Here is a 27586-nt window from a genome sequence, read left to right as displayed (position 1 = left end):
GTTGTTGAGGTGACTTCAGTGCTTCCATTATAAATCCTTAATTTCAGGGAATTTTAACTTGTTTGCAGTGGTTAGGTTCTGTGCAAAACCTCCTTTTTAACCTTTGAAGTAATTGGGGATATTTCTTCCAAATGCTAGCGGATTACTTGTCAGCTCTTTAAAGCTGTGTACAACTTCCATAGCGTACCTGGGGATGATGTTTTCACTTTGCTGACTTCTCCCAATGATCTCTGTAAAATGGTTTGGGATAACATTCTTAATGTGATGGGAATAAGCAAAAATTAGACATATATGCATACAAACTCAAAGCCTGCTTCCTAGAAGAACTGTTGCACCTGGGCAGCTGGTTCATTGTTTCACTGAATTCAGGATGGCAGGGTTGTCAGCTGTGAAAGGGATTTCCTCAGTGGCTGTGGTCTGCCTGGTTAAGTAACATGCATAGAAAGACATCTCTAAATACATAATTGCGTGATGGATCATGGTAACTCCAGAGGAGCTCTTGCTCTCTGTTCTCTTGTACATCAATGAAGGATTAGCTGTGTCCCATGTGTACATGACAAATAACAATTTTTGTATTCACAGAACGAGTAAATAACCTTGAAAAGCTCTTAACCAAGAGCACAAGCAAACATTAAGGCTCACAGTTGCCTTTCTCATGCCTTATATGCCTAAGTCGCCCAATATGCCTAAGTCTTGGAGATTGTTTGGTACTAACGCTACAGACTGAACTGAGTTTTCCTTGCAGTACTTGGGCACAACAGGGCATACTTAGATCGGTGTATCTGCTTTGGCTCTGAATTGCCATGCTCTTTCATTTTTTTGCATGCCTGCTATTTAATTGCAGCTTCTTTGTGTTTTTTATTTAAAATACTGAATAACCTGTCTGTTAGACATCACTGATTTATATGTGTGTCTGGCTTCAAGCACTTCAGGTGGGTTTTTTTTTTTGGTGTGCTAAGGAATACAATTCTGAGCATTTTCTGTGTGGCTTTTTTCTGCTTCTAATCTTTAACTGTTGTTGTGATTACTTTTTGTGATTTTTTTTGTTGTCTGTTTTTTCCTTGTGTTTTGGCTGTTCTTTGTAAATTTGACAGGAAACAATGTAGATAAAGCAAAAAAGCCCAAAAAAAGAAAATAAAAAAAGGTTGCTGTAAAATGCTCTTTCTAATTCCAGCTCTTCAAGGCCAATAAGTGTTTTAGTCTGTATGTCTTTGTACAGATGACATTTGAGTCAAAGTGAATTTTGGAATAGTTTTCACGATTGCAAGGTCTAACAGAGGAATTTTCTTCTTTCTTAGTACTATGAGATGTCCTATGGGCTGAATATAGAGATGCATAAACAGGTAGGTAGATAATTTGTTTTGTGTAAGAATGCTCTGTGTAATTTTTCCCATCAGTTTTAAAATGAATGTCTGTTGTGTGTGACTTGCTTTAATTGCATGCTTGAGTGCATTGGAAAATTTTTCGTACTTAACCTGGCCCTGAAAGTTCCATCTTGTGTATGGTATATGGGCTCTGTGTAGGTTGTGGTCTCAGCTACCAGTTGTACATTACTCGGTTGACTTGCCACATGCAGTTTCCGTATGTGCAAGCGGTCCTGTTCTGCACGGGGAGGTTGTATGTCATTAGGGATGGGTATATGGGTTGTACCTTCAGATCTGTCTGACCTTGAACCTTTGGGCTTTACTTTTTGGGATGATAGTTACAGCACAAATGCATATCAGATGTCGAGGGCGTTGTATTTATGTGTTGAAAAGACTGTTCTCTTCTGTTAACCTGAACTGATTTAAACTGGAGCTGCAAAAGCAATTGATGTACAGCCATGTTCCTGTTTCCCTTAGGGACCTTAGCCCAAAACCAGTGTCTTAGAACCTCAGGCATAAAGGAATAAATGAGCTTTCTGTGTTAGTGTAGAATCATAAAATGGTTTGGGTTGGAAGGGACCTTAAAGACCCATCTACTTCCAACATCCCTGCCATGGGCAGGGACATCTTCCACTAAGAGAAGGTTGCTCAAAGCCCTGTACAGCCTGGCCCTGAACACTGCCAGGGAGGGGTCATCCTCAGCTCCTCAGGGCTACCTGTTCGGGTGTCTCACCATCCTCACAGTAAAAGAATTTCTTCCTAATATCTAAACTAAATCTGCCTTCTTTCTGTTTAAAGCCATTCCCTCTTGTCCTTTCACTGTGTGCCCTTGTAAAAAATCGCTCTCTGGGCTTCTTGTAGGCCCCCTTTAGGTACTGGAGGGCGGCTGTCGGTTTCATGCCTTGAAGTCTAGCACTTAGGCCAAGATTAGCAGGAGATTAGTCGGATGGAGCAGGTAGTATAAACCAGAATTTCTTATTCAATAATAGGTGTTTTTAACTTTCTCTAGAGGAGAATGAATTTTCCAGTGAGGAAAGTTTTATATGGTGGAGTTTAATACTGACAACTCATTTTAGCAAATGGTTGAGCAATTTGCCAGGGTTGTTGGGGAGTGTAAGCAGCAGAAATAAGGAAATGGTTGGATGGGAGAAGAAAGACCATCTGAAGATTGGTTTGTACACATTTCTGTTCACAGTTAGGGATTTAGAACTTCTCTGGGTTGTGGAAATAGGATTTCTTTATCTTGTTGAGAGCAGACATACAAGTCAAATGTTTTTTTGTATTATTTATTATATTTCGTATTCCATTAGCATCACAGTGCCACAGTACTGATTAGGGCCATTTGCACTGCATGGCATACAAAGACAGTGGGATTTGCTGCCTCAAAGTGTTTTGCCATCTGCAGTTCCAAACTTATGAAACCTTGTACGTACATGTTACTTTACAGGTATATATAAATTCAGATGTCCTCCTTGCAGGTATCGTGAAGACTCAACAAGTGTGTTTAACAAATGGTTGAGTGAAAAAGGCTGTGCTTGCTGCTGATCAGATCACATGTATGTGGTGACTCTCTGGACCTGATTCAGGTCACGGGTGCAGGTGGAAAGACCAGACACTGCCTCTCAGAGGTGTTGAGTGTGTTCTCAAATGAATAGCCAGATGGGTTTAGGTCCCATTTAAAAAAAGAAAAACACACACAAAACCCAAAAGAACCCCGCCTCCCCCAGTCAGTAAAGTAGTAGGTATGGAAATGATTCACAAAGACCAAACTGCTTACGGGCCACCGGCACAGCAAATTCTTAGAGCTGTTTGAAAGCAAGCAATGCAGTCAGACTTGTTCATATTTCTGTGTACCCTGGTTTTACAGCAGTTAGTTATATGTAGACCTACACTGACTGCACAAAATTCTGTGGGACAGAATTTGCTTACAAGGGCAATGTGTAATTAAGTTGTTCTAAGCAGGGGGAAAAAACCCACAGCAAAAGCCCTTCTAACTTTTAATTTCTAAATGCTTTACTTGCGAAATTGTATACAGTTATGGCCATGGAGTAGTCAGTGATATTCTGGAGAAATAATACTTAGTTACCGCTAAGTGTGGGATTACAAAGGACTGGGGTTTAATTAAACACTTTTTTCCATTACTGTTCAGTCTGTTCAAATTAGTACTTTAAATATTGTACTCTCATGCAAAACACAATTTTGTCAGATATTGATTCAAATTACCTTCAGCTAAGGAACTTCCTTGCTATCGTTCTTAAATCTGATATAAATTTTGTATCTTATGTCTCCCCTTCTATTGACATAGTGTTTGGGGTTTTTTTTCCCCCCTTTTTCCTCTTGCTTCAGCAGTTGCATATTATTTCCTATCTTGCTTTATGATCACAGCGTTAGGGTCCAATTTGGTATATTATATAGACAGTGCTGATTGTTTCATTTGGTGTGTGCAAAGCTTCTTTAGTCTTCCACCTTAAATTCCCTTCTCTTCCATCTTCAAATTTTACTCAGCTGAAATTGAGCAATTCACCGTTTTTTCTCTCCACCCTGCCCCCCCCCCTCCCCCCGTGCTTTCTAAATTCAATCATATCAAAAATCCTGAGGGCAGTTTATCACATTATGAAATACAGACAGCCCTGCAAACCACCTACTTATTATATTTTCTTTCTTTTTTTCACTGTAGCACAGAGGCATATCTGTCTTTATTTGTTTTTCTGGGCAGACAGCCTTGGTTCCTCTCAGGTTCTTTTCCAGATGTACTCACTGGATGCCCTTGTAATGGAAAGCAGGCAATAATGCAGTGAAGTTGCCCTTCGGCGTAATTGGGCCTAGTTCTCAAGATCAGGTTAGGCTTATTCACTTATTAGATTTGCGTCTCAAAGGGTTCAAGAGCAGGACTCCCTGGAGTCCTTGGAAGTACCCTAGTAATTGGTGGCCCTGATATTTGAAACCTTTGTGTATTTTTCTTTTAAAGCTTCTGTTCTTCTTGGCTGCTCCCAGCCACAGAGTATTTATTTTTGAGAAATTTTTCACTGGAACAGAAAATGATGGCTGTGATGGAGTCATGACTCTGTGACTTAGCAAATTGATAAAAGGATAAACGTGCAGAGAGCAGCAGTAGTGAGTGTGCCTGTGTGTCTGGTGAGGGGGAGAAGGAGGGAAGAGCATCTCTTTTTTCCTACCCCTCATGTGATGCTCATCATCAGTCATCCTGTGTTGATTTTGATAGAAGACTATTAAAGTGAAACCTATGGGGAATTTGTCATTCTGAAAGGAAAGCTAATGTAATTAGTACCAATTAAAGTACATTTAGTAAATTGGATTTAATCTTAATTAAGCCTGCATAATGTTGCCAATTTTTAACAATTATGTTTGAGAACATAATTAATTTAAATTTTGGTAACTGAGTAAATAGCATTAGGCTGGTAGAATTAGTCAATTGTATTTTTTTTTACAGACAAGTATGGGGTATGTTGTGACATGTAGTGTTATAGCCTAAAACGCTAAGCTAATTTTTGGTATTTCTGTACTAGGATCAATAGAGCTTCAAAATACGCATTCCGGGGGAAAAAAAAAAAAAAGGCATTGACTTGGGGGTTTTTTGGGTTGCAGTATGAACAGGTATTTCCCTGCAGTTTAAAATTTCAATATTTGCATGAATATGAATGTTTTGGGTGTGGTCTGAAGATGCCCATTTCTTACTAAGTTGCTTTTTTAAAATTTGTTTTTAAGAGGCTCAGCCGATTTATGAATGAACAGTTGATGTGCTGCTGTTTTTCTAATATACTATTGCTACTTGGTGTGGTCATTTGGTTTAATTTCTGAAATTATGCTGGTTTAATGTTATGTTTCTTTGAATTGCTGTAATCAAATATGGTTGCTGAAGGTTTTAATTCAGAATTCTAAGTATTGCTTAAAATAAGTGTCTGTATTTGGCTAGAGACAACAGATATTTGTGAATGGAACTGATGGAAGGCATAAATAGGATACAGCATTTACTTTTTACTTCAGTTATGCTTTTTGGCGATGGCAATAGATAAATTCTGAGTCGGTCTTTTTGGTTAGTACTCTGTCTTTGAACTAATTCACATGCTAGAATGTTGGATTTCAGCATTTTTGAAAGAAAATTCAGGTCTTTTAAGAAGCTTGTATTAAAAAATAAATGAAATTACTTTTTAAGATCACAGTAAAAAAAATAAAAAAATCGTGCAATCCATGTAAATTTTATTACAAGACTTGGGCAACAACCATTTGAGTGCTGCTAAAATATTAATTGGATAGAAATGAAAGGGCTCTGCTAGCTGATAGGATATCATAATCATAGCTGCAGTAGTCGATGGTAAATGATGATAAATGGCATTAGGAACCTTTTAGCAAACTGTAATAACTGCGAGGAGGGAAGCAGTATGGATTTGCATTATATCTGATACCCTCTAGTACCAAGTGGATTGCCAATACTGCTTGTTTAGCATTTTCTAAGGGCAATAGGATATTGATTTCTGACTTACAAGGAACGGCTCTATTTTCACCATTGAAAAGTATTGCAGGTTGTTAAGAAGAAATTGACTTGAAGAGGCCTGACTGCTGCCCATCATGGAGCAAATAAAGCAAAACTGCCGAAGCATGGTGGAGCAGCGAGATGGGGCCCTCAGCAATTTGTTGCTATTAATTTACCATGCTCGACAGCAAATCAATTGGCATCTACTTCATCTGCTGGAGAAAATGCTGTCCAGGGCAGATAAAAGGCCCTGCGTGGTACACGGAATAGACTGGATTGGCCAAACGGAGGCTGCAGTTAATGTGTAAATAAGTGAAATCAAGGGCACTGTTGCCAAGAAAGCTGTTTTTAATTAGGTTGGGGCTTTACAGTGAGCTATTTAAGAAAGTAGTGTGGAGAGTAAGGGGAGATTTATTGCTTACTCAGTTAATGTATGGGCTGTATGACACCCCAGCCTTGAGTCTGCTGGCTTCTTAAGCCCTAGTAAATTATTTTGGTAAAGGGGTAAAGATGAGAATCAATTTGTTTAATTTAGGGCTGAGTTTTGAGCATTTTTCATCTTCATGGCCATAAAATGCATATATCACAGAGAAGTGGTTTGTATATGCACTACCTGTGTAACGGAAAAATAGTCCTTGTTCCCCCCCCCCCCCCCCCCCCCCCTTTTTTTTTTGGTAGTGGTCTGGGCTCAGCATGAATGTGTGTGCATACATATGTGCACTTTTTATTTTTAACACATTCAGTAGTTGAGTGTGTATTGTCTTCCATTTGAAGAATACCTGGAGAGCCAGCTAAAATTATACCAACTGAATTTGTTCTCCATTATAAACAGTAGGAAAGGTTTAATAGAGATACAGGCAGTGGGTAGTCAGAACTGAACTGGAAAACTTCAAAATGAGAGAGATTAGAAGTAAAATCTTGAAGACTGCAGCTCACACAGGACTATTAAGGAGGAAGAGAAAAACAAGTGGCTTTTCCATCAAAGTCGCAAAATGTAAAAAATAGGCTGTCAAATCAGTTTGACAGCTGAGGCTTGTTTGTCCCAGTTTTAGGTTATTTAGCCTCTGAAGCCAGCAGAAAAGCTTAGAAGATTGTGAAAAGTTAGAAAATTTATTACTCTGCAGTTAAACCAGAAGCTTTTTACTTGATAATAGCTGCTAAGTTCTGAAACAAGAGTCTGTGCTTTCTTTTCCTCATGATACAGATGTTAGACAGCCTTTCTGTGGAGAGATCCTGTTAATTACTGAAAGTTTGTTGTTTCCACATCTCCACAAGTTACTGTTGAAATAACCTTTCCCCCGCAATTGCGGAATAACTTGCATGAGGAGAAGAACTTGCATTTCACCCTGTTTTTGCTGTTTATAGGCAAAGGAAAGCGTCATTCTCTCCCACTTGTTTTGGCAGTTCAGACAGATGCTTAAGACACAGGAAGTAGCACAAAACATGCTGAGCAAATTTTAAATTAAGACATATGCTCTGTTTTCACTGGCAAAAGGCTGTGCTCTACAGTGCTTACACATAAAAGCATTTTTCTGTCTTTGAAAGATGCTAATTGCTGTGATGCTGTCTCACTGATGGTGTCAGTTTATGGGCTCACTTGTAATTACAGAGGGGGGCAGTGATGACCCTGTAGTTAGGGTTGCCTAACACTTTTCCCTATAAAAAAATTTTGCTTTTTTCTTTTTTTTTTTTATAAATGCAAGAAACTTGCCAAAAGGGACACCTTTCTAGTGAGAACCCCCAGCTGCTTTTGGGCAGCAGCGGGAAGCCCACCTCCAGCTCTTTGGGTCAGCCAGTGTGGCTGGAAATACAACTCTGCCATAGGGCTCCTGCTGAACAGTCAGAACTTAGTACCCACCAGGAGAGGGAAGCTGTGTCACCATTTTGTATATAGTAGTAGTGCACCATTTGGTGTGATGAGACTTGCCTTCCTTTTGGGGGCAAAAAAGAAGTGCTGAGGTCATTCAGCACAGGAAAAAAACATTAATTAGCAGATGGGTTTCAAAGTGGATATCAGGATGCTGGGATGCCCAAGCTTTACAGCATTTGTGTAAGCTTGATCCTGCCCGATTGTGTATGTGCATTGTGGTGCAGGTTTTAGTTATACACTCACTGATCTCATTACCAGTTTTCCTAGAGGACCTCTTTCAGTGCACAAAATAGACATTATGAAAGTAGAATTAAGGCTGCAGAGGCGATTGTAAATCTGGCTTGAAAATGTTTGGCTGCTTGGCTTGGCAACTGAAATAACTTAAAACATAAAGATTCAGGCATGTGAAATAATTGCCATTGTAAGCTCCTGGAGGCAGGGATTCTGATTTTGGTTTAGGTCACAAAAAGGGAAGGGGTGCTTACACAGGCCAACTACAGTATATGTTGTGGACTTGGTGCATTAAAGCTGGGAAACAGAATTTGTGACTTTTAACACCAAGGCTGTCAAACATTGAGAATCCAGAGTCCTCAAACTGGGCTTACTTTTTTTCTTTCTTTTTTTTTTTTTTCCTTTTCTTTAATGAGATGTGATGTACTATTTGTGGAGCTAATAGAGAACTGAGTTCATCACAGATGTGGGCCAGTTTGTGAACAGTGCCATTATAATTGTTACGGAAGTCACTTTTGCTGTCTGCAGATCAAGCATATCTGTTACTACTGACTTTGAAAAAACCTATTTAGCCAGAAGGCACTGCAGGAGCAGAACAAAGATGGGGACGTGAAACACAGGCTGTATAAACCCATACTTGTATTAACTAACAGATGACAGTATACTTTAAGCTGAACCTATCTATACTTGAGAAATGCAATTCTATGAAGGAAATACAATGTTTGAATTAAAAATTAATCTTTATTTTAAAATACAAAAATACGAACTGGTTTTGAGAGTATTTATTTGTGTCTCTTTTTATCTGTATGTTTTTAAAGGTTTTGTCTTTGTTCAAGATGATATTTTTACAATTCCACTGGTACCTTGAAGTACTACTTCTGTGAATTTTTTTCCTTGATACTGTTCCTCTTTGTGGTGGAACAAGCTCTGTAGTTCACCGTAGCAGAAGCATTCTGGCACGATGTCAGAAGCTGATGTACATAAGTTTTTGGGGTTTTTTTGTTTTTTTTAATAGTGCTTTTTAAATATAACTGAAATATGTCACAAATAGTAAATAGAACTCTAAACAGTGCTTTGTTGCCTGCGTGGGTAGCATTTAGACATAAACATAAGGAATCATCTTTCCTAGCCCAGGACAGGTACGTAATGCTCTGGTATTGAACACTGTGGTGTTATGGCTAAGACGTTTAAATGTGCAAATGTCAGGCAAGTGGAAGTTATAGTCCCAGCAGTAAACCTGAATTGGTCTCTTTATGGTTATGTATTTGTATGGTATGCTGTATTGCCAGTGCCGGATGTTAAATCATGCCCATCCCCAGAAAATCATGAGATTGGCTTAAAATTAATCATGAGATAAAAGTAATACATTTGGGGGTATTTTTATTTCCATTTTAATTTTAAGCTGTCAGACTGTGCTTGGCTTGTGCTTCTTAGTTTTTCCTCCAGTATTCTTCTATAATTGTTTTTTGCAAGTAAGGAGTGAAAAATCCCAAGATTCATGATGAAGTCAAGGGAGCTGGATATGAAATAGAGCTGGCAACTTTTGTCATAATTTCCTATTCTCGGAAAATGCATGAACTGTACTCTCCTAAATAATAATAATAATTTCTGGAATTGCTTCTTAAGTTTTTTGGATTATATATCATAGGGTTTTTTTCTGAATTATATATTGTAAAATGGCACAGATATGCTGGTGGTAATTCCCCTTTATGTGTTAGAAGAAGAGGAAACACAGGACACAGTTTTGAGTGGCCTCTGTCTTTTGGTCTACTTAAATGCTTTCTTTGCAGGATCTTACACTGCCAGAGATTTCTGACATTTGCTGGAAGGGATTCAACTTCTTCAAAGGAGGAAAACTTTTCGCTGTTATGTTTTGGATGTTGAACATTGGCAATAAGAATGTATGCTTTTCTTTTTTCTTGTGTTTGTTTAAAAACCTCAGCAGAGCATCTCACAGTTGAGCAGAAGTCAAAATCTGTCCTCTTCGTGCTATAAAGAATCTGCATAACAATAGGTCCTGCCACTAGATTTTGTTTGGCATGTGTCATGTCGTGTACTGTGTGCATGTTGTGTGTGATCACTGAGAGCATTAATTTTTTAAAAGCTGCTCTTTATCCCATCTTAAATACAATAAACTTCTCTTGTATTTACTCTTGTCTGCTTATGTGCGTGGCTTCTCTTAGTGTCTTGGCTGCAGAATTTGGGAATGTGAAAACCTGTCTGTGACCCCATCCTGGTTTACCCTGGAGAGAAATGATTGCCCTTAGGACTGAGTAGCACTGTGTAGAGGGCATGGTGAGGCTGTTGCTGAGACATCACCTGGGTTTCAACTACAGGTGTAGCTAGTGATGCAGATTTACTATGGCAGAAGAGTACTTTGGAAAGCAAAGGGGCCCCTTTCCTGTTGTCTTTCCTGACTTTGAACCCAAAATCAACAAACCAAAACGCAGGAAGGCCAAGACATGCTCTGCAAATACTTAATAAAACATTGTGGTAGCTGTGGGCAGTGATGGCAGATGCTATTGAAATTTAATGCTGACAAGTTTAAACCCAAGAACCACAGCGAGAAGGTCTAGTCAGGGTCTGTTGTGTCCTCAAGGCAGAGAGCTTCCTCAAAACCCATTATGGGATATCCATGGGGCTACAATGACAGGCTTAGCAGGAGATAAGGGAAGAGAAGGTAACTGAAGCCCACTGAGCTGGCGCAGTGGTGGGATCCTCAGGCCCTCCCTTGCAGTGGCTCAGAGCAGGCTTGTGTGATGGTGCGTAGATCTCAGTGTTTGGAAAGTCTGGGTTACAGGATGTTCTTCTTGACAGTTGCTTAATGGCTGAAGCTGTCATTTACCATGTTAACATGACAGCATTATTTAAAATTAATCATAAGGCAACTTTGAGTGTGGTTGTAGGTGGGGGCTGAGGGAGAAGGTGGCGTTTTGATTGCTCTTTTTCTTTCTCCTGTCTCTTTGTTTTTTGGTGGGAGAGGGGGCACTTCATTTTTACTTGTCCTTTATAACACAGGCAGCTAACTGAGGGCTTCCAGGTTAAAATATTTGGATATCTGGTTAACCTGTGTGTCTTATTAACTTCTGTTCAATGGTCAACCTGTTACTCCTATTTAGCATTTGATTCAAATTTTACTTTTTAAAGCCATGGGGAAAGTGGAGCAATCATTGAGGAAAATTTTTATCTGGGACAACCACTTTTTCTTATTTCTAACCTTTCACAGGATGAATAAGGAGTTTTCAGCCATTCCTCACAGCTGAAACACTTCTAGACTTTGTTTTGAGAACACAGTGGTGTTTTCCTGTTAAGTTGTCCTATTAACAAGTGCAAGGGAAACAAAAGCACTGTAGTGCAGCCTGCCTGAGGCTTGGGGAAGGAGCCATGATTGGACCTGGCAATGCTTGTGTGTGTGTTTTCATGAAAGCTGCGTGGCTGCGGTCTGCGCAGGGACTGGTTTCTGTCCGTAGCTCCGGCAGTGTCTCTGCACGGCTTCCTGCCTGCTTTGGGAGGTGCTGCGCTAGGGCTGAGGTGGACCAGCCGCCATCTGGCTGCTTGAGGTGGCAGCATGGGTTCCACATGGGCATTTGAATTGAGCAGCTGAGCCAAGCTATGTTGTGGTTTTGGCTTTGAGAGGGATGTGGGGCTCTGCTGGGTTTCTGTTGCAATGGCAGGATGAAGGGGCGTGAGCGTGATACCTATCCTTGGTGAAGCACCGTGGGTTTGCAGCGAAAAGTCAGCGTTGGTACCTGCTCTGTTTCCTGCTCTGGATACCTGCAGGAGCCTACCCAGGGGCTTGACTGCCTTGGGTCTGGGGAAGAGGCCATTTTTAATTTAAAGCATGTGACATTGTCAGTTGTGGTTTCTCTGACTGCAAGCTTACACCCTGCGGCACTTTGTGACAGTCTCTTAACATTTCTGTGCCTCTGTCTCCCTCGCTGAAGTGGTGATGATACTTACGCGACAGAGAGTGATTTAAGTTTTAATTTGTTAACATCCATTATTAGATGAGAGGCTCTAGAGAGTCACAGAATATTAAATGAATATGTATTTGCTGTGGAGGGAAGAGGGCCCCTTCCAAACCCTTGTCTGCTGTGTCACGAGGTCCAGCAGTGCCTTAACTGCTGTGGGATTTTCTTTGTTCTTATGCTCCAGAGGTTTCCAGGAGGTAATGCTAAAGATACTTGAGTTGTCCTCCTGCCTGCTACTCTTATTGTTTGGATGTGGAGGTGGAAGTTGGAAATGGAGGGGGCTGGTCTTGTGATAACATTTGGAGAAGGAAACCAAAGAGAAAACACACTGGATTTTTGGTTAGAGGGAGGAGGCAGAGAACAAGGAATGATTGGAGGAAGCTCATTAATTGGTTTTCTTCTCACATCTCCTATTTCCCGGCAGTACCATTCACTCTGTATGACAACCATCCACTTACACAGTGCCCCCTTTGAAAGATGGCACTGTGCTGGTGTGTAAAAGAGAGTCAGCTACAACACCACTACTGTCTGCTTTCTGTAATTTTATAAAGCATGTGACCAGATACAAAGTGGGTGCCTCTTCTTAAAATATCAGTCCATAGTGTTTGAATAACACAAGAAGATTGGAAAGACTTTGTGCATAAAATATAACCCGTATGTTTGTGTCAGTGTGTTAACAAAGGATAGATTGTGTATTCTTATATTCAGTTTAACCAGTAGGCTTTCTGTCCTTGTTGCAGAAAACTGTTGCAGCCTGACCATGTTGTTTATTTGCAGGTTTTATCAGTACTTCTTGATGTGTGGGGACAAACTGTATGTTTTCTTTTGCAGTCTTGACCTAAGCAACAACTGCAACAACAAAAAAATTCAAGCATTGATGAGAGGTTTTGCTTATTTGTTGCTCTAAAACACTTGGTGGAAGAGGCACCAACTTCTCCAAATATCAGAGGGCTTTTTATGTCAGTTACTTGTTATGTATTTGTCAGTATGTGAATATGGAGGTTACTCTTGAAAATCATGTATAAGCTCTTGGTTTAATTCATTCGATAGTGATGTTGTGCTTCCTTTGCATCTCTCCTCTTCCATGTGCTTCTAGAGACATCTGTTAAGGAAAAAAAAAAGCTAATAATATGTCTTTAGCATGGACAACATGAGGAGGAAGACATTTTCTGTGCATCTCTACAAAACACTTCTTTTCCCCTCATAATGTTCTGTTGTTTGTCTCTGCAGACTGGTGACACCAAAACATTCATCCTATTTCACTTGTTGGCAGCATAAGAGAAAGTCTTACAAATCTGTGTCTGTGGCATCCTGGAAATTTCTGGAAATGGCTTGTTTCTGCCATTTTTTCTAAACCCACATTTTACTGAGAATGACAATTGTTCTTAGATTTGATCATGTAGATAGAGATGTAAAGAGCAACATCAACGCAAGATTGTACAAAAATAGAGCCCGCATAAGCACACATGTGGGGTGTGTTTTTTCTGGGGTTGTAGGTTTCTTCAACTTTGAAAAGATGAGTTTTCAAACATGTATACAAGATGCTCAGCAAACTAACATTAGCAGCTTTGCTGTTGCTTTCAAAACCTACGTACATCTGAAAGATGTAAGACTTTGCAGATACAAATGTCCAGATTCATTGCATATGCAACATTTTGTTGAATATGTCTTCAGCCAAATGGACATATAAGCCTTGCAAATGTACAAAATGATGATATGTTGTCCTTTGTTTAGTTGCTTTTTACTTAGCTCTGTTTTCTGCCGTGAACTTGGGTGTGTTTTTTTTCTAAAGCATTGATTTTTAACAAGTCTTTTTTTGTGGGTGTGAGAAGAATCTTGGGATAATCTTAATTTACACATTTTTAAAGAAAAATGCTGGTGTAAGTATGCACTGTATTAAGGGTCATGAGATTTGTTTAAGCCTGTGATAGAACCTGGAAAGCCTGAAAGTCTGTAGACACAGGAAACACCTCATTGTATTAATGTGAAGCAAAGCAGAAAACTCCCAGGTGGATGAGGTGTAGCTGCCAAGGTCTGGGGCTGGGGGGATTCAGGTGCAAGTTTCTGGACTATGCTGTCAAAGGCTTCCTGTGAGACCTTGGACAAGCTGCTTTGGACACTGTGTGCAGTGAGACAGGAGCGATGCTGTGGGTGCTTTTGCACCACCAGGCTGCAGGGCCAGCTGAATGAGGGCAGAGTGATTCTTGTGGTGCATGGGGTGAATTAAGTGATTCAGCACATAGCCAAAGAACTCCAGCACATACCTGAGGGTAGCTCAGAGGGAAATGTTGAGGTTGTGAGTGTGTGTTAAATCTCTCACTTGCATGAAGGCTGAGGCGCCAAATCTGGTGCTGCCGGGACATGCTGCCTTGGCTCGGTAGACTAAGAATCACTTTTTGGAGAGTGACATCTCTCCAAAAGTTTATTTTAAAATGTAAGCACAGTGTGGATTTTTCTTAAATAAGAAACAAACAAAAAGGCTGGAGAAGGCAACACTCTTGGTTCATCTCAGTTCAGCTACTTTTCTGTCTACTAGCAAGACCCATGTTTCTCCTCTCCCAGGAGAATGACCAGGATACCCAGCAGAAAGCTGTCTGGTATGCATGAGACCCTTAATGGTTCAGTAGAGCTGAAAGAGGAGAGATGGTGTGCTGTGCTGTTGCTCTGGAAACTCTAACCAGCTGGAAGCAGTTGAGTTAGGTTGCAGTCCATGCCCCAAACCCATTTACATGCTTTAGCCCATGGTCATTTTTCATGTGGCGATTCTAAGCAGGGACTGGAAAAGGGACTTTCCTTCTCCAGTGGAAGAACTGGGAATATTTCCTTCCCAGAGTTCAGAGAAGCCTGTTAGACAGGGTGTTCTCCTAGGAGGTAGTAAGGAGAAGAAAAGAAAGAATTAAAGTTATGTATATAATGCACGAGTAAACTCTTCAGCCACTAAGGTGTTACATAGAAGTCATCTCTGTTCTCCATCTTGTTGTTTTGTTGTTTTTTTAAAAAAATGTGATGTATGTGGGAATAATTCTGGCAGTGGTTCTCAGCTCCCTGGGGGATATGGGTGGAGAAGCATTGAGCTGGGGGAGCTGCAGCGGGGGGGAGGGTGTTTGAAAGGCTTAATTGTGAGCTGGACTCCAAAGGGTTTGGTTTTTGTCGATCCAAAGACTCTTCTGAACATGTCTGGAAAGGGGGCTCAGCCGGGTTAATGGGGAGCTCAAGTGATGGAAATGGATACTGTGTGCATTTCTGGTGACTTAAGCACTGCATCATTCCTGAGTGAGGAGGTAAGGGGGTGAAGGCTGTAGTTTGGGATTTTAGTGCCTAAATTCTTGTGGTGTTCCAGCCTTTATATTTGATGTGACTTTTTTTTTGAAGATGCAAAGGTGCATTTACATACCTATAGGTATGGGTAGGTGCCCCCTGTGCCTAGGAATTCTTGAAAATCTTACCAAGCATTTATCTGTTGCTGACTTTCTGCTTGAAATACATGTCTAGTCTGCTTAGGTGTTTTTAGCTATTCCATTACATACCTTCTGCAGGCTTGAACTCTGGCTTTCAGTGCTTCAGTTCTCTGTCTGGGAACTGGAAGTAATGCTATTTCCTGAAGCATAACCGTTACCACAGAGAAGTGTTTGGAGAGTGGTATGTTAAGAAATGGGAGGTGAGATCTAATTACCTGGGAGTCACTTAGAAGTGGCTGTGTTTATCTTTCTAGATTATAAGATGCTTGGGGCAGGATGCTTTTTCCCAAGACACTTTTGTCCTCCGTTTGCCTCCCATGTGAATTCTGCTGTCTTTTCCACCCCAGCTGCAATTAATGTGCCCTGGTGATGTACCTTTCAGTGGAAACGCAGTCAATGCTTTGATTTTTATTAAGGAAGTTTGCCCATGGTAACTTGCCTTCTCAGCCTCTATTCTCCATCTGGAAAATGGGGTAACACTACTTTACGTGGGTGGGATTTTTTTTTTTTTTTTGAAAAAACAGAACAAAGTCTCTTACCTTGTGGTAGCATGCCCCTGCCTTCTTCCAGCATGCCCAGACCTTGGCAAACGCAAGAGGTGATGCTAGTTGCTGTATTTGCGGTGGCTGCAGCATGGTAGGATCTTGATTCTCTGGTACAATCAATTACATTGTAAAGTCAGGGAAAATACCAGAACTGTTAAACTATTCTGTGCAGAATTATTCTGAGGTAGGCTCTTTGGTGTAGATCTAAAGTAGCTAGTTTCCCAGTCTCTTTTTAACCTCATTTAAATTTCTACCTGCCCATTAAACAACAAATCTGTACAAGGCTCTTTCTTGATATTTTTGTTGCAGAGGCTGAAGGTACATAATGGCAATGTGAATTGTCAAAAGTTTAGGCAAACCAGCTTAATATTCAGGAATGAGGATCACAGCTTTTGTTGAGTCTTCACTCTTCAGTATTTGAATACCTCACAGATGTGAGAAGCTGTAAATGTAGTTTAAGCATAGATGGAAGTTGGACTTTGGAAAAGAAGTACTAGTCTGAGGGCTGCCTTCAGCATAACATAGGAGGGAGGTTTGATATCTGGTGCTCTCCAGTGAAACACTGCTGTGCTTTTCCACTTTGGTGAGGCAGTGGGATTTAGATGGTAATGTTACTTTCTCTAGCCATGCATTCTTTCTTGGTTAGCATTCCTCAGAAGAGTGCCAATTTTGATGGCAGAAGAGCTGTGAATTTAGCAAGACTGTGATATCTGTCAGTGTACAGTCTAGCTTAGCCAGGAGAGTCAGAGAAAGCCTAATATGCAACCATATCAAATGAGCTCTACACAGGTTCTGTGGTGGATATCAAGGGTAATTTTGTTGCTTGAGCTGCATTGGCAGAAAATGGCATCTTTTTTTAAAACTTTTTTTACAGGTACAGAGTTAAAGTGCTTTTTGGTGCGTGTGGATGGTGTTCAAGAGCATGACTGAAGTACTCACAGGTGTGCTTTAACCACCATTGAACAGACTTGCTCAGATCCTGAGAATTCGGCAAGGTTTTACTGTGCTGAGTATTTCTCCAACTTCTTGAGCAGTTCTGCAGATAGTTTAAGGCAACTTCAGTTTTGTGTTCATAAGCTGAAGTTATTCTTGTGATGGTAAATTCACTGTATCCCTTGTCAATGACTGTTAAAAAATAAACTTTTTCTCACTTCTTATTCCTTTGCTTTCACCTTCACAACATGGTATGTTACAGCAGTGAAAACTGACTTATTTCAATAATGAAATAAGTCATTTTGAACTGCCTCCCCTTTATGTTAAAGGTTAATATTTTCCAACTTAATCTTTTATCTTCACTGAAGCTCACAAAAATGAAACACAGTCTGAGCTATCCACCAGTCATCAAACCTATTTCCCTTCCTTGTCACCCCAGCTTTTTCTGTTGTCTTTGTGAAAAAAGAGATAGCAATGTTACACGAAACAGTTGCAAACAGTCAGTAGATAGGAAACCTTAAAATCACTGAACTTTCATGTATTCTGGCAGCTTCTAATGCAAACAGAATAGCACAACGAAACCTCTAATTGTCATGAGAAGCTGCTGTAATGAAAAGAAATAATCATAATAGTTTCTGAAAAACATATTCTCATAAACCAAAACAGATACAACCTCTGTGTATTTTTGTGGCTAAAAATGTTAGGATTTGAATGAGTGTTCTTCAAATAAATGCTTGCCTGAAACCTTTTTGATTAAAAGGGTGGTAAGATTACAGATTTAGCAAACTAAATATGAAATTAACAAGCCCAGAGACTGCATTTTGGTAAAGCATAGTATTACTCCATGGCCAAAAGCCAGAGATCCATTAAAAAACCAACCAACCAAACAAAAATCCAGGCATGGAAATATGGTTTTGCTGTCTGTCATGCTGTCTGGTGTAACTGAAAAAAACCCACATTGTTTTATGAGTGTACTTTTTTCATGGTTTTGACTACAGCATTTAATTTCTTCATCTGACCACTACTGAGCTAGTACATCCACCAGTAATGTACACTAGTTTTTATTTATTTATTGTTTTTAATTAACTGTGCAATTGGGTTTTGGTGATTTGGTTTACCAGATGATCTAACAGGTGACTCTCAAGACTGGTTGAAACTGGCAGCTAAACCAGATCTTTATGCTAACCCAAGAGGTGAAAAGTTTAGAATGTGGTTGATAGCAATTTGCCTTGGTTGCAGGGTAGTGGAGGAAGTGAAACGGAGTGCCTTCTCATGCCCAGAGAACTACTGGTATCTGTAACAAGATGAGCAGCTTGCCAGAAGTGCTGCTGGGTGGTTTGATCTCTTAGCAGTGCTCTTGTTTTCTGACTCGAAGGAGTGTTCACAAAAAATCTCAGCATAGAGATTTTGTGTGTCTGGGACTATAAAGTTTTCTGTGCACTTCAAGAGAGCAGAAGATATTGATAATGAAAGGAAGAATCCCACATTTGGGTTAACCCTGTGGTAAAATGGGTTCTGGGATGAGGCTTGTATTTAAAAAAAAAAAGATAATTTTGGAGGGTGGGGCTGGGTTTTAACTAGATTAGTTAGGTTTATTGCTTAGTTCACCACATAGCCACAAAAAATGCTAGCAGTATGAGGGGGGTGTGAGCAGGAGTAGCTGGGTTAGGGGGGAGCCTCTTCAGTGCCTGTTTTTATGCCAATTTAAAGTGCATCTGAAGCTACAGCAAAAGCCTTCTCTCTATCTCAAGAGCAGATTCAACATAATTGGTGGGTGCATAATCCATATTTCTGGCTCAGTCATCTTTATAGGGGGGTCATGGATGTGAAATTGGACCAACTCCATGAAGGAATCCTGTTTGATGCCTTTTATGGTAAGAACACATTTAAGGAGAAATGTGGTGTTGTTATTATTGAATGGTTAATCTACAGAGTTGTTTACCCCTTTCATTTGCTTACAGTTGACATACTTCCACATTCTAGATGTTTTTATTAAAGTCTGTAGGTGCAGTATGATGCAAAGTGCACTTAACATATGGTGCATCTTGAGCATTTGTCTGAAATTAATGCAGTTCATAGTACCTCTCCAAACAAAGTGTGATCTCACAGGGAGTTACAGTACTAGAAAAGGTTTCATGAAATGTGCGTTTCCCAACCGGAGAGTTCTCCTTTGCTCCATGCCTCCTGTTGTTTTTATGGCATGTTCTTAAACCACATTTTTTAAAAATGTATTTTATGTTGGAATCCCTCTTTAATGAAGGATATTTGAAAGCTTCAATAATGATGATGTAATTTAAAGATAAATGCCATTTAGTGTTGCTTGACTCCAAGTCTGTCCTGGCAGGAGTTTTAATGCGGGAATGCCATTCAAATGAATTGAACGTCAAGATGTAATTAGTGTTATCCAGCTGTCTTGGACATGTCCTGAACATGTTAAGCACTCATGTCTTACAAATGCCCTAGCATTTGCTTTGCAAATGTGTCTTCTTAGGAAGGCTAAAAGGAGAATATTTTTCTGCCCGATTATTTTAGATATACTTTACTAGTGAAACTACCACTTGTTAGATGTTCATGTTGGAGGTTGAAATTACCTGTTCTTTCCTTGTCCTCCTTCACTTTGCGGAAAAATAGCAAGAAACCCCAGCTGCAGAAATCCTGAAATCCTAATAGTTATTTTCAGCAGAAATAGTTACGATCCACGATGGTTGAAATTATGAGCAATGACAATTCATGTCAATATTTTCTCCTCAATAGGAGTCAGATTTACAGACTTTTTTTTTTGCTGTTGCTGTCAGGAAAGCAGCATTCTGCTGCATCAAGAATCCCTTTCCATTGAGCTAGTCATCACAGCAAGTGTTTTACTTAAAAAATATGAATATTAATCAGTATTATCTGAGTGGCAGGAGAGATGTGTGAAATGCTGGAACTTCCAGTCTTGTTGGATGAATGCGTTCAGTGCGCCAGCTCCGCTGTACTGCCTCTCTTACTCTCAGGGCCACCTGCTCCAGAGAAAAGGAATGGGGATCCTGACTGGCTGTGTCATTGTATGTGGTATGGTGTAAGCCCTGAGTGACAAGGCTGGTGATGGTTCCTCCTAGGGTGCTGCAGTGTGGAAGTTCAGGGCTAGTGCTTCAGTAGGAATGTGGATTTTTGCCATCTCAAAGCATGAGGAAATCATGAGTCAGCACCTGAAGTTGAAATTTGCATTTAAATTCAGACTAAAAGAAAATGTGCCCTAGTTAAACACCATTAGTATTTTAAAGAATTTTTACATGTTGAGTTTTGATTAGAAAAAAAAAAAAAAAGAGCTCTTTAGGTGGGAAAGGGAGAAAGGTGTCTTAAATGCAATCTGATTCTTAGATGATCACTTTATTCCAGAAACTGGGGCTAGATTAATACCACCAAGGACTATGAAACATTTATTTATCTTCAGAAAGAATTAACAGGTGTCATACCATCTCAATTTTTAAACCAAGTGGAAGTAACATGCCTTATTTGAATTTGTGGCATTGCAAGGGTCCAAAATTGAAGTATTACTGTAAAATCCACTGCACTATTCTTTCATCTCTTTTGGGGTGTTGTTAATATCACACTTCTGTGTACTGGCTTAAAAGGAACAGGGATTTTGTCTTATGTCAAATACAGTAACCTGTTACCTTAATCTGTGGAAATTGCATCTAAGTATTATTCATTTTTATAGTACAACAGGTTGTCACAGTGGAAAAGGAGTTAAAAGTGTTGTTTCCTTTGTGGAGACTACTTTTCCCTTAAATACCAGGTTTTTTTTGCTGGATTTCTTAATCTAATTGATAGGTATTCACCAAGTGGCATGAAATTGATGGGTAGGAAGAAGAGGTGAGAGATTGAAGGTGAAATATTAACAAGTTTTCAAACACTGTAAGAATTCTTGTAACCAGACCTTAGAAGTCCACTGAATAGATCAGTGTGCTGATTCCTAGTATTTATCTTTTCTGGAAGCAAACATAATCAAGTGTGATTATCAATGAATCAGACAGGCTATTAGGGGCTCCACCTTTGGTGACCTGGAAGACTGAGGCAGGAAAGCAAAGGAAACCAGAGGTAGAAGAGAAGAAGTAACCTTGTTCCTGATACAGAAGGGCTGATTCCTGGCCTCCACATGAATCTGGAAGAAAATAAATAGTTAGGCAGTCATGCTGCAATTCCTGTTTTTAAGGGGGAGTTCTGATTGCTGCTTTTGTAAGTTTATTGATCAGCTTTATGTAGTTCATTAAAACCTGGAACAATGCAACAGTGGCTGGAGAAACTGAATTTTCTTCCTACTTTTTTGTCAGACTCTTACATGTTACCATTGGTTGCAGGGTTTTCTGCAAGCTTCAAGACTGAAAGTACAACTTTGTAGATGTAACTGGAAATCTGACACAATCTTTGCAGTTTTCAGCCATGATAGCGTATCAGATGCTCAGTGATCAACATTTGGAGCATACTGCTCCAGAGTAAGCACTGTAGCCAAAATACAGAGAGTGGATCTAGGGTAATGGGTGCCTACAGCTACTTTTGAGTCTTTCTTTGTGTGTATTTGTAAATGAAAGGTAAGAGCTAGTGGGGATCAGAAGTGGACACTGACAGCTCTGTTTTGTAGAGGGAAAATTATTTTAGCATTTATTTTGTGGTAACATTTTAAAAAAGTGTCAGAACCCCCTTTCCTAAGCACTATATTTGTAAATTTTAAAAGCATGGTTTCTTTTAGATTCACCTGCTAGAGGTTTTCATTTCCTGAATGCTGCCTCATTAATATTTTTCCAAGGAAGTTAAATACAGTTAAATAAATGAAGTTAAACATAAACCTACTGAGAGCTGACTTCGACTATCTCTTACTGTTTTTTTGGGGTTTTTTTGTGGTTTTTCATGATGCACATATTGGAACTACTGATCTGCAGTACTTTGTTCAGACTATTTTTCCTCCTACCCCTGAGAAACAAGGTACGAACTTGTGATGTAAATAAATAGGGGACTTTCTGCATCCAATTAAATTAAAACTGTGCACTACAATCACTGTATGCATTTAGTTGCAAGGGTAGGCTCAGACCAGCTTGTGTCATTTCCAGCAGGCGCAGAAGAACTATGGTCAGACTCTTTGGAGAGGTGTGTGAGGGCAGGAATTGAGGAGTATGAGACTGGTGGTTGTGCATGTGCTGCTGTGTTTTGTATGACCTAATTGCAGCTAGGGGACAGATGCAAGAAACTGAACTTGGAGCTGCAGCTGCCTTACTGCGATGCTACAGGTTTATAAGCTTAAAAACAAGGGTTTTTTTGGGGGGTTTTTTTGAATTATGAAATCGGATTCCTTCAGTTGGTGGAGAGTGGTGGAAACTGTTCTGCCCTATGCTATGAGGCCGTATTTCACAAAACAAGTGTTGCTGTGAAATGCTGAGGATTGCTGGTAGGTGAAGAGATAGTACCTTACAGAGGACTTCAAAACTCTACTGATGGAAACAGCACCTCCTGTGGCAGTGTCCCCTTACTCATTTCTGTCTGCTTTTTCAGCAAGTTTTTCCTGCAGCCTTTCAGGAAGGGAAATTGAAGCCAGTCTCTGCCATTTCAAGTTCTGCTTGCAGCCTTTCTTCTGGATGCTCTGCAGGTGCTTGTGGCAGGGCAGGGCAGGGTGCAGCTTGCTATGTGGCGGCAGCCTGAACAACTGAAGGACTATGGTGATCTCTAGGCGGTGCATTTCTGTTCCCCTACTTGATGGTAGAAGTCAATATTAACAAAAAACATCAACTTCCTCAAGTGACGGGCTTAAAGTATGTTTGTATGTCACCTTACTTGAATTGCTTTTTATTGTCTTAATCATGAATGATTCAATATGTATCCTTACTTGCTGAGTTGAGCTCCACATGGTTCTTGAGACATTAAATAAAAGCCATGTCTTATCAGTGCACTTCAGCAGCCCATGGGTTGGGATGTACATTAGGAAATTGATTTTGAAAAATCTGCCACTGCGATTTATTGCTTACGTTGCTGACTGCAGTATTTTCTGCAAAACAAGCACCTAAATTAACTTACAAAGGGTAAGTATCAAATTTATAGAACTTCATGAGCTTAGCTGCGATGTTTGGGAAGAAGGTCGATAGAAAAATGAAGTGGAGAATGTACCTGTGATTATTCGGCAGAGTCTGGTAGTCCCACTTGTGTTCAAGTCATACAAGCACATGCATTGCTCAGCTTAAATCTCCTGAACTTGAGCCATTGGCTTAGTGAAGAAGTTTTCTGTTTAGCCTTCTTCTCACCAGAGGACATTTCCCTTCACTGTCTTTGACTACAAGACTAGTCTCTTTGTGGCTCAGTTTTCAAACACCATTCCTTTAGGGCTGAAGAGAAATTTTATATTCAGGGCTTGCAGTAATTCCTGCAGTTCTGTAGAACTGGAGTAAGCACTTCCAGACAAGAGTCTGTGATTAAAACAAAACACATTCTTCTTTATGAAAGAAGAGTTAATTTTCTGTGAAATACTAATCTTAGTTTTTTGCTTGCTTTATTCAGAATTGTGATATGTCTCATACAGTGTAATAATGTTTTCTGTTCTCACTAATTTGTGAAATGCTTGTTTAGATATTATGGGTGTGTGCGTGTGTTCTTGGTAAGCACTTAATAAACTAGATTGATCTTTTTGGCACAGGCTGCATTATGTAGAACAAATTAAACCTGAAATAACAGTTGTTTCAGATTATTTTTCTGAAATTGTAATTGCATATATTCTTTTTCCTACTGACTGCTGAAATGGGTTTCCCAATAGTGTTTTATTATTCTGTTTTATTTCAACAATACATATATAGTAGTTTTGTTTCCACTCCACTGACAGACCTACAGCCTCCAGTGGTAATTCTTTACCAGCAATTTTTTGTAATTGTAATAACTATGGAACTTTGTGAAATATAGTAGAAATATTTTCCTGAAGTTTATATGCTATAAATAAGATCCCATTTCTCTTTTTTCCACCAAAAAAGAATGCAAATTCAGATTTTTAAGCAACAAATTGATTCTGAACTCTCTACATATTAGAAAATTTCTGAATGTTGGTGTATCTAGAGTTTCTCTGACTCTTATTTCTCTTCTAGTTCCCATCTGTGTGAAGAATTCGGACATATGCTAAAATACTTATCAAGGCACTTAAACACCTTTCCGTATTTTACCGTGTGTTTATGTCCTATTTCAGCTGCGTGAGGCAAGGGTAAATTGAATTAAACCCCTATGTTGCCACCCTCAAAGGGATTTAGGAGTCTAATGGTCTGTCACATGCTCCCCTCTGCATAATGCTGGTTGCTGCAGGACTGTAGTTGTACCCCAAGGACCAGCTTTGTTGAGCCCTCTTCAGAGGCTGAGCTACCTTGTGGTACCTGAGGTGTAGCCCTGCCCACAATTTGTCGGAATGCCTTGTAGGCACTTAGGAACTTAAGGGTAAGGTTTGTAGGCGTATTTAGACAATTAAGTATCATTTAACCATTGGCTTTGGTCAAAAAGATTTTGTTTGCTGAATTGGGGACCTAAGCTGTTGTATCCCTGCAGTAGTGCTGAGGAACTGTTAACTGACACAAGTTCTTCGTTGGATGAGATTCTGGCACAGTGATTTTATTATTTTTGCTTTATACACGTAATAAAATGAAAAAGTTATTAATGTTGTAGTTAATAACTCTTTAATCATTCTCTCTTTTAAAAAAAGATGCCACGTAAAGGCTTTGAAAGAGCTCAAACCTGTTAAAATAGCGTCCTTTGTAGGAGTCTTCCAAAGGATGTGAACAATACAAGCTTGCATTAGATAAGTAAAAAGATTATGGCCTGAGCCTTCACTGCCTGCCTCTGCCTCATCTTTTCTGATTCCATGCTGGTGTGTTTTTACGCAAAACCAAGTATCTTTTGTGTTTAGGAAAAGGAGTAATAGAAGTGTCGGTGTTTGTTAACATATTTGACAGACTATGGCAGCAAAAGCTATACTTTTTGTATTTTGGCATGAACAATCACCCTTTTATTGGACCATTAATGCTATTTCAGAGCATCACGCTCTACCCACAGGCAATAATTTAGCAGCTGTTTATCAGGAGCTTTCATAAAGCTTTGAATAGTATTACAACATTCAGTAACCCTAACAACAGCATTTCAGAATCTGTGCCGGTTTAAATGGGATATCCCTGAATGTAGTTGTTCAGGGATGCGTGACCCACATAACCTATAAATTTGATTGGAAGTTACAGTGCTGGCATAGGCTGATGGATAGCAGATTAGAACCCTGATTAACCATGTGATTCACAGGCTGGGAATATATTGTCCTAAGAAAGATTCATCAGATGCAATCAGAATTTCAAGTAGTCAGATGAAATTCAGATGCGCTGTGTGCTCTCCCCGCCACACCCCCTACCTCCTTTCCTTGTGCTTTTCTTCTTAGGTTGCCCTCTGATATTTAATTATTTATTTATTTAGTTTGTTTCCAGAGCTGAAAAATACTTCTTTGATGAATCTGTTCCTCACCCTAAAGCTGTCTGTCTGTTAGTCATCAGAAAGCAGGTCGCAGTTCAGTGAGCAGAAGAAAAGATTTTAATAGAAGCTGTGCCAAGGGCTGTAATGCATCATTTTAAGGCCCTAATTACATTACAATGACAAATATCAATGGTGACAACAGCAATAACCTACATCCTTTAATGGCTATGCTGGAAAAGGAGTTTGGGCGCTGAGCCATCAGATTAGACTTGGTTTCAAAACATAGGCTGTTAGAAGTGTGTGTGTCCACAGTATTGTTGACCGATAACTGAAGCCTAGTGGAAAGGCCTGTAAATAAATGATGCCTCTCTAAAGCCTGGTCCCCTGGGACAAAAGAGTCAAAATTAGATGACCGCAGAAGCAACCGTGTTTCCGAGGCAACTTTGGCTTTCTGTGTGAGAGGAATTGGCTGCCTGATTTTATGAAATCATACTTTTCCTTTCTCCTGCCAATTAGGTTGATCATGAAAAACCCATTGACCTGATGTCTAAGAGAAAAGAGAAGATCCTGAACTGTTTCTTAAACATAGGGTTTGAAAAATGTGTAGGAGCATAGAAATGTAAAGCAGACTTGTGTTTTATTTTGTGTTTGACTTCATACCTTATGTGAAGGAGTTTCGAGGCCCCCTCCAATGGCAATAGGAGTAGGTCTACTGAGATGCTAACCTAAGACATTGGTACCTACCCCTTCACGTTTTAGGGCGGCAGTGCCAAGAACCCCCCTCTAGATAGCTTCCCTACTCTTGTGTGCTTTGTGGTAAACAATCAAGCCGCACTGTTGCTGTGGTTTTATCCTGTACAGTTAATTGCGGAAACAGTTGCAGTGTTGATGGAGAGGGTACTCTGTATTTACTAGGTGAAAATGTGTGGTTTAAAATTTTTTTGGTGCAGAACTTGAAATGTCCTTTCTATCATTTGTGCCTGTACCCACTGTTTTCCTTCATGCCTTCCTGCTACCTGTGGTCCTCAAAGGTAGACAGTCCATGTCTCAGTCATGCTGAGCCTCTGCAGTCCGCTGCTGCGCAGCTGGGCTTTTTACTTGCTGCCCAAGCACTGAAAGTGATAAAACGTAACTGTACACACAGCCACAGAACTGGGGATGCTCGTTGTTAGAGGAAGTGAAGACCGTTTTAATAAGGGAATAGTGTAAACACCTGCTTCAGTTTAGCAAGGGCTTCTCAGCTTTGTTGTAGCTGGCGTAGCTTTGCCTAGCTGAGAAATGCTGCTGGGGAACATCCTGGCATCTCTTGACGCTATGGGTGAGCTCTGTTTCTTCTCTGTAGGCTGAGCTGGATGCTGTGTCCATCAGCTCACTTTCTTGTGTACAGCATGAAAAGGCTTGCTGTTCTGCACTCCAGTGGGATCGATATCCAGAGGTTTATTACAGTTGTGTAACTGTTCATATTCAATCACCTGTTTTCAGTTATTTACAGCTTTTTGGAAGATGGTTTTTAACTTAACATTTTCCAGGCTTAGAATCTGCTGGAGGTCAATTTTTGTTTAAATACTGAGCAAATATGTTGCAACCACTTTTTGGCCTGAAGAGCAGTAGAAGAGAGACATACTTCTTCTGTTGGGAAGTGGGAAGGGAAGTGATCAAAAGAAAAACATCATAGCTGAAATAGCTTGAAATAGCTGGGTTTGAGTACCTTAATTGAGAGAAATGCCTCAAAGTGAATTGAATAAAAATATTTTCGTTGACTAAGCTATATTCTAGCTGAACTAGAATTTAGGTTTTCATGGAGAGGCTGGTGAGGTTTTATAGCCTGTGAGGAGGTCAGATAAAAAAATCTATGAATCTACATATCTTCTAAAATTACACACTGAGCTCCTGCACTGCACTTTGAGCCAGTTTTATTCTCAATTCCTAAGTGGTGCAGTGGAGGCATCCAGTTGACATAACTGTGGTGGAAGAATGGTCTTCTTCTGAGCTCGGCAAAGGCTCCCCCCAGAAGCTGCGCAGAAGGTGGGAGAGGTTGTGACAGGCATTTTAAAGACGTGTAGCAGGAGTTGTTTTGTGGCAGAGGAAAGCATCATGTGCCTTATTTTACTGAGGCACCTATGTGTGTTGTATAGCGGGTCAGGGGGGCTTCAGCTGAAATCAGGACAGCAGCACTTTGAAGTTTTCATATGGAAGAGTGTTGAAGAGCAGGACATGTAGTTTTCTCTTTGGTTTTAAGGCACTGAAGAGATTCCTTTAGAAAAGAAATAA

The 27586-nt window shown here is 39.9% G+C and overlaps 1 protein-coding gene across 3 annotated transcripts in view; it reads left to right on the top strand.

Annotated features, from left to right (window-relative positions):
• The window catches only part of LOC121081349 (transducin-like enhancer protein 4), a 98241-nt gene that overhangs the window by 2687 nt on the left and 67968 nt on the right, over nt 1-27586 (top strand). For all 3 annotated transcript variants that reach the window (XM_040580295.1, XM_040580294.1, XM_040580293.1), the window contains exon 4: nt 1299-1343. In XM_040580295.1, the coding sequence (XP_040436229.1) occupies nt 1299-1343 (45 nt within the window). The remainder of the gene's footprint in view (nt 1-1298; nt 1344-27586) is intronic.

The sequence above is a fragment of the Falco naumanni genome, chromosome Z (genome assembly GCF_017639655.2).
Source record: "Falco naumanni isolate bFalNau1 chromosome Z, bFalNau1.pat, whole genome shotgun sequence".
NCBI classification, from domain to species: Eukaryota; Metazoa; Chordata; class Aves; order Falconiformes; family Falconidae; genus Falco; species Falco naumanni.
This window is presented reverse-complemented; position numbering and strand designations above follow the sequence as displayed.